The sequence below is a fragment of the Microtus oregoni genome, unplaced genomic scaffold (genome assembly GCF_018167655.1).
Source record: "Microtus oregoni isolate MIOR12 unplaced genomic scaffold, Mior012 000005F_ref0000423, whole genome shotgun sequence".
NCBI lineage: Eukaryota > Metazoa > Chordata > Mammalia > Rodentia > Cricetidae > Microtus > Microtus oregoni.
In genome coordinates, this window is record NW_024543064.1 from 52,703,904 (window position 1) to 52,717,507 (window position 13,604).

General features: G+C 40.7%; 1 protein-coding gene across 6 annotated transcripts in view; it reads right to left on the minus strand.

The window, feature by feature from the left end:
- Fggy (FGGY carbohydrate kinase domain containing) overlaps positions 1-13,604 on the minus strand; it is a 370,316-nt gene that overhangs the window by 330,232 nt on the left and 26,480 nt on the right. For all 6 annotated transcript variants that reach the window (XR_005974359.1, XM_041652162.1, XM_041652163.1 and 3 more), the window contains exons 3-4: positions 10,487-10,598; positions 9,505-9,656 (exon numbers count right to left, since the gene is read on the minus strand). Coding sequence is in view for 5 of the 6 variants with exons in the window: in XM_041652162.1 (XP_041508096.1) it covers positions 9,505-9,656; positions 10,487-10,598 (264 nt within the window). In the remaining variant the exon portion in view is untranslated. The remainder of the gene's footprint in view (positions 1-9,504; positions 9,657-10,486; positions 10,599-13,604) is intronic.

Consider the following 13,604-nt stretch of genomic DNA (forward strand, 5'->3'; position numbering starts at 1 on the left):
GGACCCTCATCTACTTCCTAGAGCCTGTATTGACAACACTTGGGAGATAAGTCCCAGACTTGGGTAACAGATCTGAAGCCAATGGATAGGCCCTGGTAGAAAGGATAAATAATCCTCTAATCCTCGTTTTCCATGATGGGAAAGAGAAAATAAACTCAGATTGAGCATACAGGAGATCTTTACTTTGGAAGGATATGCTCAGCAATCAAACATGGCAATAATTCAAAATTGAACGCACACATCCATACTCCCATGTATATAAGTGTTTACTGTGTTATTACCTTGAGCTACTCAGTGGAGCTCTAGATGCTAGGCAGCACATGGATCAATCAGGTACAATGCAGTGTAATAGTTCCCAAGGTAGGGATAACACAAAGGACGTTACACAGGACACAGAGGAGGGCCCTAGTCAACACTAGATGGCCAAGGTCAAGAATGGCTTCTAGGAGAAGGGGAATATGAGTCTTAGGCAATTAGTATGTATTCAAGGAAAGGGAAAAATTATTATAGGTTTGCCAGGAGGAAAGAAAAAAAAAACTAAGCAAAGACCCAGAGGTGTAAAGAATCTGGCATGGAATCACAGCCAAAGACCAAGGAATTCACCATCTGGAGAGTCTTTCCATTGCGCTCAGCATTTGTTATAGGAAAAGTAATGATGGATTCCTTGAACGAGTTCCCACAGCCTGGATCTCAAATGCAAAGGCCTGGAAGGGAGGGCTGGAAAGGGAAATGATTAACAGTCTGGGTGGGACCACTGTGACAGGAGGGATGCCAGCCCCTCCTGCAGGGCAGGCCTTCTCACACCAGCCACTGTCATGCACAGCTATGTGATCCTGGAACTGTCAGGTTCTTTCTTTTTCCAGATACGCAGAAAATCTAGACTTTTATGAGACATTGCTTAGTCTTTAAGTATTGGAAATATTCAAAATTGCTTTTTTCCATATATGGAGAATCGAACAAAACTTGTCTAGGGGCCTGACTGGGTCTGTGGGCTACCATCCTATGACAAGCAGGGGGGAATAAATGAATAACTTTTATGAGTAAGAAGTAAGGGATGATGGTTAGAGCCTAGGCACTCTGGCAGGTTGAGCCGAGTAAGATTCTGAAAGTAGTTCATGCCCTTCAGAGATGCCGTGGAGGCCTTCTGAGCCTTGGTTTCCTTAGCTGTACAATGATATGAAAATAATGGAGTTTACATGAAATTCCTCAGTGATATTTAGGGAAATAGGTCCAAGAAGAAAGTAATTCCCCTGTAGAATAACCAAGTGCTATCAACCAAAAAATCTGGCTGTGGTTACAAGACTATTTTTTCATGGGGAATTATCAAGAAGCAAAGAATGAAATTGCTATTCCCACAGCCAAGGATCCAATCAAGGACAGAGCCCCACTAGTGATGCTTTCTTTCTCTGCAACTCATCTGTTTTCTGTATGAATAATTCCTCTGAAGACATATATTTAGGAGTCTGTGCATTCAATATTTTAATGTTTTTCTCTCTAACAATCCAGTATAAGCTTTATTGTCACACAAATACTTACTATCTGCCTAGCATAGCATCACACCAGAATTGTTTTTGTTTTTTAAGTCATAAAACAGATTGTGTCACACCCATATTTAAAACCAACCAGCCATATCCTACTGCTCCTAGAATAAAGTTCAAACTACAGCCCTGGGCTCCAAGGCTGCGCATGCTCTGGTCTGGCCCCTTCTGAGCACACCACAGCCTGCTCCCCACCTAGCTCAGAAGGCCCAGCCCTGCTAACTTCCTCAGCTGATTTTATGAGGTGAATTCCTTCCTGCAGGGAATCCAATGCCTCTTCCTAAAAATCTCATCATTCTGGTCCAATTAAACCACCAAAATGAATCCTAAGCTGTCTACCCCAAATCCTTCACAGCATTTTCCAGAAAACAAAATCACTGTATATACATACATATATATATATATATATATATATATATATATATATATATATATCTGCCTTCGTTTCTATTTTCTGCCTCTGTAAACTAGATCTCCAGAAGCTATCCAGGTCCTTCACCTCTTTTATTTACCTGGAGATTCCCTAAATCTTAGCACAGTGCCTATCACCCAGGGACCCTTGCTAAAGGAAAATCAAAAATACAAGCACACCACCAAGTGCTCACGACTTCGGAGCCTCTGAATTCTGCCAGCTACAGTGTTTTCCTGAACTAGTTCATGGAGAGCATGGCAGAAACAGTGGGGGTAAAATAGCGATGAGCCCATATTCTGAATGGAAAATGTTAAAGCTCAAACCTTAGCCTGGACATTTACTAGCTGAGTGACTCTGGGAAATCTCCATGTCTCTGTACCTATTACCTGATACATAAAAGATGATATTTACTTCATAAATGGTTGTAAGGGGGGCTGGAGAGATGGCTCAGTGGTTAAGAGCATTGCCCACTCTTAAAAAGGTTCTGAGTTCAATTCCCAGCAACCACATGGTGGCTCACAACCATCTGTAATGAGGTCTGGTGCCCTCTTCTGGCCTGAAGACATACACACAGACAGAATATTGTATACATAATAAATAAATAAATATTTAAAAAAAATAAATGGTTGTAAGGATTAGATGTATTAATGGGAATAAAAATGCTTGCAAGTACTAGATATGCAATATCGTAGTAACATTGTATACTCACTAACCACTGTTGGCAACTATTTCCTGCCTCTGTTCACTCAGCTTGGCTGGCCTATTTCTCTTCTGATCAGACTAATTTCCCAGCAGCAGAGCCTCCTTCTGGATGTCCATATAGACGGATGCAGGTGCCTACAGAATACGGGTAGAGAACAGAACCCTAACAAAGCTATTGGTTTCTTTCCAGGCCAGAAAACATAAATCATTTAACTCTTTTGAGCTTCACCTTCTTTTTCTGTAAATAAGGAAAATAAAATGTACTCCACAAGAGTGGTGTCATAATAAAATGATCTTTGCAAAATAAAATGTTGGTACCATGGGGGCTGGAGTTCCTGGTCAAGTTTAGGGAGAGAGGGGAAAAGATTCTCACTGATTGCCTGGTCTGGGCCAGGCCCGGCTGTCTTTGTGCAGGTATCACACAAAGACTGGGCCAGTCTGCTCCGTTCCTGCTTCCTGCTTCCTGCTTGTCACTGACAGCCTCACATGTTCGCTTAATCCCTAAGCAAGAAGCATGATCCTCACAAAGCACTGGCCATGCATAAAGGCCAGCTCCATGAAGGAAGACATTCTAGTGTTTAGAATTCTCTCAGTCACAAATAGCATGTGGCTGCAATGCCCAGCCCAAGAGAAAAAAAATATATAAATAGAATGGCAGAAAAGTGAAGTGACTTTGTAAATATCTACCGCACAAACCACGTTCTAAGAATCCCGCCAAATTAAAATAATTCTCCAAGGCCAGTATTATCACAGTCCAGGGCTCTGAGGCTTCAAGATGATTGTTTAGCTTTTCCAGAGCCCTACAGTTGGTAAGTGGTAGCAAAGAGATTTATAGACGACACTTCTGCCTTCAAATCCTCGACAGTTTCTGCTGTCAATGTTGTACAACCGTGCTGTGTCTTTCAAAGTCCCCCAACCTCTGTATTAGCTCCAGCACCCGAGCAGGAGTGAGAAGAATTAGGACTGCATATGAAATGTGAAGCTACCCTAAGAAAGACAGCAGTTTCTAAGACTGTGACATCAGAGACAAAAAAAAATGGTACATATAAAAATATGAACATATTTTTATCTTTCAAAAAGTTCCATGATTAGAATAAACCTTAAGCAAAAGGGTTTATGACATCGTCAAGAAAAATGGAATAATCAAGCCAGGAAAAGTACCAACAAGAAGTGGCAGGCCTCTTATTTGACAGAAAGAACCAGATCAGTGGTTCTCAATCTGTGGGTCGCAACCCATTCAGAAGTCAGAAAATCCTTTCACAGGGGTCACCTAAGACTTTCAGAAAACACAGATATTTACATTATGATTCATAACAGTGGCAAAGTTCCAGTTATGAAGTAGCAACGTAAATAAGGTTATAGTTGAGGGGGGTCACCACAACATGAGGAACTGCATTTAAGGGTGGTGGCATTAGGAAGGTTGAGAACCAGTGGACTAGAATTTGGAAGTAAGATCTTTCTGAAGCGCAGTAGAGTTTCTTCTCAACAGTTTCTACTGCAATGCACTCAACTGTTACTTCCCTCAGACGGAAGGAGCCTACCACTCCACATCCCAACACCCAGGATCCGTTCCAGACTCTACAGGGGCTAGGAAAGGCACGTGAGAACCAACGAGGTCTAATTAGGTTCCGAGTAGGAAGGGGAACTCATTCTTCAGTGCACTCTGGAGCAAACAGAAGTATAAGGAATGGATGGACGTGAAGGGCTGGATGATTTGTTTCATTCTCTGGGGACAATGGCAGGATAGGGAACTGACTGAAAAGCCAGACTACAGTCTCTCCAGGCGTCCTAGAAAGGCCAGCTACTCATGTCGCATTAACACAGAGTTGTCAGAATTCACATCAGCCTCAGCTGTAAACTCTCCTGACCTCCTGTAGCCTACATCTTGTTATGCTACAGTATTTCATGTTAATAAACACAGGCAACTCTAGCTGCTCCAGGATGGCAGAACTTAATTTACGCTTGGCCTTCATTAAGATGAGAGTCAGAATCACTAAGGTCAAATGGAAAATCTCAGCTGCTGGGCTTATGAAAAATTCAACTGGCACTTTTCCTTGTATCTGATAATTCATATGAAGGAGATGTATTTCAACCTAAATCAAGCAAACCTTAAAGGTAAAGGACATGTTTAAAATTCCATATTATAAGACTAGATCCCAGTCTTTTTTGCCCAAGAGCTACATCTGACCCGGTACATCCCTTCTGACTTGAAAGATATCTAAACTCCAAATTTAGCCTGCCTTCCGGGACATGGTATCCCAGACTAAGGAAAAGGAACCCAGAAATGGCCTCATTATGAAAGAGTGGTCAGCCCAATCAGTCTCACTGTCCTGTGTATTCCTAAAACTAACTCTGTTCTCATTGGTTCTCCCTGGAGCACCTTATCAGGCCACTGAAATTATTCAAAACTTTTGTGTTTCACCCTCTAGGCAAGGGTTAAGGACACAGCAGTGAACAAATGGATTGGAACTGATTTCTATCCACCCGCGGATTACAATGGCGAGAGGAAGCGAACACAACAGAAACCTTCATGGAAACTGATATAACATCATGTCATGTCTACAATGTAGATCTATACTGGTAAGGGTGTAAATGGAAGCCTTCTGATTGGAGGGAAAGGCTTTTGAAGGAAGCACATGGACAGCCAAGACCTGATGTGGCAGTCCCCTTTGTGTGCTATGATTACCATTCATGAACAAAGAAACTGCTTTGAACCTATAGTAAGGCTAAACTTAGCTAGGCAGGGAAAACTAAACTGAAAGCCACAGCCATGTGGCGATACACAGATTACTAGAAATGGGATAAATTAAGATATAAGTGTTAGCCAATAAAAAGCTAGAGTTAATGGGCCAAGCAGTGTTTTAAATAATATAGTTTCTGTGTGACTATTTCAGGTCTGAGCTGCCCCCCGGGGGGGGGGGCGAGGAAACAAACAAGTGGCCCTCTTACAACCAAGACCTATTGCCAAGGAAGAGTCAGCTGTACAGAAAGCACCCATCTTGGCAGAGGAAGATCACCTTCAAGACCAATGGGGTCAGCGAATATTTTCTTTCCAGGCCCAGACCAAATATATTTTTGTTTTTGTAGGCCACATAGTTTCTGTCTCGTCTGTTCATGTGTAACAAAACAGTTGCCACAGACACTACAGCAATGATTGGATGTGGCTGTGCGCCAGTAAAGCTTTAGCCCCACCCACTAAGCTTCACTTAATTTTCACGGGTCACAAAATATACTTTTGAATATTCGTCAACATTTGAAGGTGTGAAACAATTTCCTAGCTCCCAAGCCCCCTGTTAACAAGTCCGACAGGCAAACACCGGAAAGGAGAGTAGAATCTGCCATTCCCCAGCCAAGACTGAGGTATGAAGAACCGCCTATGTTTGGAGGAGTCTAACTGGGTTCCCGTGTATGAATTAAAATGAGCAAGGACATAAATGGCCTCACATACCATCCACTGGGCCAGGGTGCATGTGGCTTTATTTATCCCGGAACAGAGTCACTAGAGGCTTCCATGGTAGGTGAGAAAGTTCCAGCTCTTATGTACACATTTCTTTGCTCTACGCAGTCTTCACATCCCTGGCGAAGTTATCTAAGACATTCTCTCTCCAACTTCATAACAATCAACCAAACTTAAGCCCTTAAAATGCTACTTACCTAACCTCTTCTCCAATTACACTCACTAAAGTCCCATCTTTCCCTTGCGACTTATATGCCATACCCAAACTACATCATAGGATATGTCAAGAAAATCCTTTCTGCTTTAACTACTAGACAAAGCTTCCATGTGGACCCTGGGGCTCATGCCAAATTATCTTTCTCCAGAAATCATTTTTTTTTCTCCCAGAACATTTTGCATGTCCCTCTATCACTGTGCTTGGAATGTCTTCATCCAATGGCTCTGTTTCCATCCATCCAACTCCCCCAAACTTTATTTACTATATCCCATGGACTCTCTGCTTGTGTAAGCTAAGGCTTAGTTCCTATAGTCCTTTTTTTCCTGGTGTCTTTCCAGCACTTGCTGGTTTATAACAGGAACTCAGTCAGGACTTATAAATGCAGTAATAAAAAAATATATAGAAATGATGTAGCAAGATGGTCAGTGGGTAAAGGTATTTGCTGCCAAGCCTAACAATATGAGCTCAATGCCTGGGACCCACGTGGCAGAAGGAAAGAACTAACTTGTAAAAGTTGTCCTCTGACCTCCATATACCACATGTCTGTGGATGGTGCACCCATACACAAATACACAAATAAAACAATAGTAATAAGTAATTTAATGAGTAGACAAATGGCAGCTTAATAAGCTGAAGAGCACAGAATCTCACATTCTTATATGAATATGTATTTAACAGCTCTACTGAAGCTGTCTAACATTCCTGTATCTCTCACTAATGAATGAAGAGCAATGGTCCTTTCCTTATTCCCCATACATGCATGCTTTTCTTCATAGTACAAGAGTCAAGCATAAAATTGACAGAGGCTTTTAAACCCTCAGGCCAGCAGCATCCACATCACCCAACAACCTTCTAGGAATGAAACTCTTCCATTCTTAGTCCCTGCCCCAGGGCTGCTGGCACAGAATGTACGGCTTAACAAGACCTCCAGTGATTCAGCTACACATTAAAGTTTCAGAAGTGCCGTAAGAAGACCTTTGAGGAGACGCGGTCATGTTAACGCCAAAAGGATGTTCAGCAGGAATTCTTATGCATGCTAACAAGACAAAGAGAAAGTAAAACACCACACCAATCTTAAGTTCACTTATTGAAACATGAATAAGCAGAAAAGACATGTTTTGACCTTTCCTCAAAATATTTTAAAAGGAAATTGTATTTCTAAAAATAATACCGAGACAGTCGTGACAGGGCAGGCTTGTAGTTATAGCTTCCTTGGAAATTTTAGGCAGAAGGATTGCTTGAGTCTAAGAGTTCTCAGCTGTAGTGTTTCATGCCTGGTGTCCACACTGAGTTTGGTATCAACATTGTGACCCCTAATCCTAGGGATCACCAGTTTTCCTGAGGAAGTATCAACTGGTAAAATGACGCATGCCAAAAATAAACACATAGACGTTCTTAGGAAGTTACAGACACTGTGGTCCCACCTAGAAATTATATTTTGATTTTATGTATTGAAGATTAATCTCAAGTACAGTACAAGACAACATAGGTCCCGAGGTCCACACATGCAGTCTCATGTAAACAAAGGACCATCGTCCCTGGGCTCTGAGCCAAACTCAATACCACTTTCCTTCTATTTCCCACAAAGGGAAATGCACTCAACCATGTCCTTATCTTGACGTTAAGGTTGGGTGATCTTAAAGAACACCACCACCCTCGTTCCCTGTCCCAGTCCAAGCGGTCTACTTCATGGAGCACTTTCAGTACCTGCTGCAAGGGGTTGGAATTCGGAGCAAGGTAACAGGCTTTAAATTCTGGTTGTATCATGGGTTTGGTAAAATCGTATGTCCTCTCTGTCTCTGTATCCCATGCTGATGACAGGCAGGACTTACGAGAACTAAGCTAATTGGTGCCTGAGACACCCACAGCCAGTGGCAGCGCACAGCAATTCTGCATTCTGTTGTATGTTTCAGCACATCTGGGTTAAATCTTACAACTGAACTGACCCTATTCTCCCACTAAATAGAAAGAAAAGAGAGGTCCCTGGGATAAGAACGACTTTGCCCAAAGCATACAATTGCTGAGGGCAGAGGCGCAATCAGATTCTCAAAAACCCTTGACTCCTGAGAAAGACCATTTTCAAATTCAGCAACCACGGGCGGCTTTCTGCAGATTTAAATTGACGAGACAGGCAGCTAGCCAGACCTACTCTGATAAACACTGCCTCCTCCGTGTTCACAGATTCCCTTTCTCTACCCACCTCAATCGACAACCCAAATAACCGATGCCCCATACCACCTGACACTCCGGGGCCAGTAATGAATCACACACACCCTGGCTCAGGTGACGGATTCTCTATGCAGCAGACCACCGAGGGGTTTTAAGTCCGAGGTTCCCAGAGGAGGTGAACTTTCTCACCCATCCATCTCTGAGGGGAGCCATTAAGCTGACATCACCATTTTCCACACTTCATAAAGGAGCGCTAACATCTGGAAATGGAAACCACCTGCCAGAGCTTTGACCACGATCACCGTATCACTCAATGGCAGGGAAACTCAAGGGCAGGTAAAATGAGAAAGAGACATCGTGAATGTCAACAAGGTCAAAGATGAATAATTTGGAACTACGAGTGTGTAGATAGAGAAGGCTCTCGTCAGAGGGACTGGACTTGAACCCTAGCCCTGCCACTTTCTAATTGTAATGGCAATTAACCTCTCTGAACTTTGGCAGAACACAGTATATTAAAAGAATTGGTTTGGAGTCAAGCGATCTCAAGTTCAAATTCTGACTCTCCTGCGTACTTGTGTCACTTCTGGTGATGTGGTTCCTCCTAATGATCTTAAGTCTCCTAATCTACAAAACAGAGGCATGGCACTATAAGAAAAGAAAAAAAAAACACTTGAGCTTAATAATGCATACCTATAATCCTAGAACTCAGGAAGTAGAGGCAAGATCTTGACCTTGAGGTGAAACAGGGCTATAAAGGAAAGCTCTGTCTCAAGACAAGGAAAACAGCCTACTGCACCGAGAGATAGGGTTCAGGAAGATGGTACGTAAAGTACCATAGTGCCTGACACCTGTGTATGAGAAAGATTAACTGCAACCCTAACAAGAAGATGGGCCCCTCCATACTGTCTGGGGAAAACCAAACACTGCAGACCTGACAAGGCATTCTTAGTCCATGGAGAAGAAGCCCCTCGATAACTGTTAGTACCGTTCCCTCACCCCACACACTCACCTCCTTCAGCCAGAGGAGCTTTGGGGCCTGCATCTCCACAGACATCACGCCACCCACGTACCGAAGGACACCATGCTTGGTCTTATTGATCCTGTGAACCTGGCTCACTGCTCGATGGTCCAGCCACATAATAACGTTTCGCTTGGAATCCCCTAGAAGACAGGAGAGAAAGATGCACACACGTGTCTTATTTTCTTTCTACTTCAGAGGAACAATGATGGGTTCCCAGGCAAAGCACTACCCCACTTCAACAGTGATTCATGTGTCAAGAATGAGCAAAGTGTGAGTGGGGGGACAGGACTCAGTGGGTAAAGTCACTTGCCACCAAGCCTGACGACCTGCATTGGATCCCCCGAGCCCACACAGTAGAAGGAGCAAGTCAACTCTTGTAAGTTGTCTTCTGGCCTCCACATGTACATATACACTAAATAAGTAAATGTAAAATGAACTAATGAATTTAATTTTCTTAATTGGGTTAATTAACACCCAATTATGATCTACTCTGAATATGGGCAGGACCATCTCAAGGGGTGGGCCCTGCAGTGAAGGCGAGTGGCTGAGGGGATGAAGCATCTTGTATGCACACTTCTTGTTCTTGTCTTCTGACTGCAGATATAAAGTCATCAACTGTTTCAAGCTCTGGAGGTCATGACTTCCCTGCTTCCAAGTAACACATAACCATAAGCTAAAGTAAACCTTCCGCTTAGATGACTTCTGCTGAAATATTTCCTTGTCGAAACAAAGCAAATATAGAGTTCCATCTCAAGCCAATCACATCCATATGGGGAGATAAACCTCATGATACTTGTAAAAAGATGTTACAAAGGAATAATATATATATTATATTATATTATATTATATTATATATATGCAGATCAGACAGTATGGGTTCCTAGAAATGTAGGATTCTTGAACTTTAAAGTTCTAAACATAGACTTCCTCCTGCAGCAGCCTGAAGAGGAAGGGACAAGTGCAGTCCTACCTTCATGGTTTACTGGTAAAGGATGGAACTGTTTATCCAAGACGACCAAAGAGCACGTGGCATCAAACCCAAGTCCTCGGATTCGGTGTACATCAACCCCTTGCACAATTTTCTGTTTTAAAAGCAAGCAAACAAAACATAAATTACAATATCTGGGCTCTTAAAACCTTGAAAACAAGTTACTATTTGAAGGAAACGAAAGCAAAAATTTTAAATCGGCTAAAACATGTCATAAAACATGTTTAGTATCACTATTTAATTTAAAATAATGATCTACCGTGTGTCCAAAGGTCAGAGCGTGGCTTCTAGCAGTGCAATCACACAGCTGTAATCCTAAATGAAATATGCTGACCATGAAATGACTCCTGAAAGAAGCCCAACTTCCCAGGTTCCCATCCTGGAAAGCATCGTTGTTGGCTAGAGAAATGGCCCAAGGGTTAAGAACACTTGCTGCTCACTGGGTTCAGTTCCCAGCATCCACAAGGTGGCTCACAATCATCTCTAACTCCAGTCCCAGGCCCCAGGGATGTATCTGGTACATTCAGGAAGAAGACCCGTACACAGAGAATAACATTTCAGAACTTCATTTGTAGAAAATGTTATAGTTGGGTTCAAGATGTAGCTCGTGGCAGAGTCCCTGCACCAAATGCACAAGAGCCTGAATTCAACTCCCAATTCTAGAAAACCAAAACAGGAGTTTTATCATGAAACAAACTAAAAACCTTTGATCCATGATGTCACAAAAATGTCTGAGATTTTAAAACAATCTTTGACTTTCTAAAGAAAATTTAATATCACTAAAATACTAAAAGAACCTATAAATGAATAAGGGAAAGATAAGCAATCTGACTGAAAATAATATAAAGCAAAGGTCAAAGTATATGAAGTTTTCCAGTCGTACTATGATTAATCAATGCAAATAAAATAGCAATCTTTGTGTCTTACATTTGTGAAAATGTTAAAGGTTAGTTGTATATAGCGGTGGCTCCACCCCTCTTAAAGCAGCTATGAACAGATAATGGTTAGTTAAAATCATTTGTCAAAAAAAGAAGGAGGCGGAGGAAAAAAGGGAGCAGAGGAACATAGGACAGGAGAAGGGCTAAACTGGGAAGAGGAAGGGGATCCACAAAGGTGGGATGGAGTGACATGACCATTACATACGTGTACAAAAATGTCACAATAAAATCCATTATTGTCCATAATTAATATATACCGATAAAAATTATAAAAGAAATTTAGAAGTAACCCTTCTTTGTTATTACTATAACAAAGAAATTACTGGGTACAAATTTGTAAATTAATTTGACAGTACCTATTAAAATATACTTATAACTAATGGCCCAGCAATATCACTTTTGGGAACATATCTTAGAAAATTATTATGACCTTAAGTAAATAAAGTCATATATAATATGGCTACTTGCTAACAATATATTTAAAATCCCATTATATTTTTGTCAAGTAAATTATGCTGCATTTATACAATAGAATACAGAAATAAAAAAGACACAAGGAAGAAATTTCTGGGCATAGAGCTATGACAGGGTTAGCAAATCTTCCTAGGAAAATAAAATATAATACTGGATAAAATCATCAATCACAACTATTCGAAGGCTATGGAAATTGATCAAAGTTACATAATAAATTGAGAAGCATATTTTTGAAAAATGAAATTGATGCTTAAAAGATAAAAAAATTAAAATTTAACTCCATGTCTAAGCAACTTCTCTGGGGAAATTTATAGAACCCTCAAGGAGGAACCTTTACCAATGTCAGACATTTGGAACAAAGAGGAGAGCAAGTCCACCAAATCCTACCTGGTTAGAACTGGGTTAAAGGTCAGTTAGAAAGACATTAAGAAGGGCACTACAGAAGAGTTTTTGTCACAAACATGGTATAAAAATAGTGAGCAAAATACTAGCAAACCAAATCTTAGCATAAAACCAATGTCCTTGTGCAATTATGCCAAAATTTGTAAGGGTGGTTTAATAATCATTAATTAATGTAACACATGTTGATGTGGGATTCCCCTCTGTATGCTGTGAATATGTTTTATTCCTATTTGTTACTAAAGAAGCTGATATGGCCTATGGCAGAGCAGAATACAGCCTAGGCTGGAAGAGATATATAGAGAGAGAAAGTAGATGGAGTCAGAAAGACACCATGTAGCTGCCAAAGGAGACAGATGCTCCAAAACCTTACCAGTAAACCACGAGCCTCATGGTAAAAGATAAAATAATAGGAATAGGTTCATTTAAGATGTACGAGTTGGTTAATAAGAAGTCTAAACTATCGGCCAAACAGTATTGTAATTAATATAGTTCCTGTGTTATTATTTCGGGTCTGGGTGTCTGGAAAATGTACAAACAGCCTCAGCCTACAACATGTGTTAAAAAGAATACAGCAAAAATATAAAATTATAACCTTAAAATACTCCAAAACCATCCTTCAAAACAAACAAAAAAACCCAATAAACTAATGAAAATCTAAAAGCAGAATGGAATCAATATAAACAAGAACAAAGCATCAAAAAAGCTCAAAACTAACTTCATAACTAATAGTAAAATTCATTATTGCCCCCAATAGACGCAAAGTAAGGACATTTCCATTAGGATTTCTACCAACCTGTGCGGGCATTCAAGGCCAGGGAACAAAGGGAAGAAAAATTAACGGAATGAAAATTGTAGAAAAAAGAAATCTAAAAGTATTTATTTCTTTGCCAATGATACTTCACATGTTGAAAATGCTAAAAAAGAAATTAAGAAAAATTACTGCTGGGGCACAGTTTCTGCTCTTGTAGTGGACGTGAGTTTAGTTCTGAACATCTGAATTGGTGTGACTCACAAGTGCTTGTAACTCTAGTTTCAGGGAGATTTGATGCTTCTGGCTTCCAACAGCATATGCACTCATGCAAACAACACACACACACACACACAAACACACACAGCGCTTAAAAATAAAAACTTTAAAAAGCTACTAGAACTAAGTAAATCTAATAAGACCACAAGATTAAAGGTTATCAAATAAAAACCAATAGTATTTCTATACAGTAGCAACTAACATATCAAAAATAAAATTAAGAAAATAATCCAATTAATATTCAAGATCAAGATTGAAG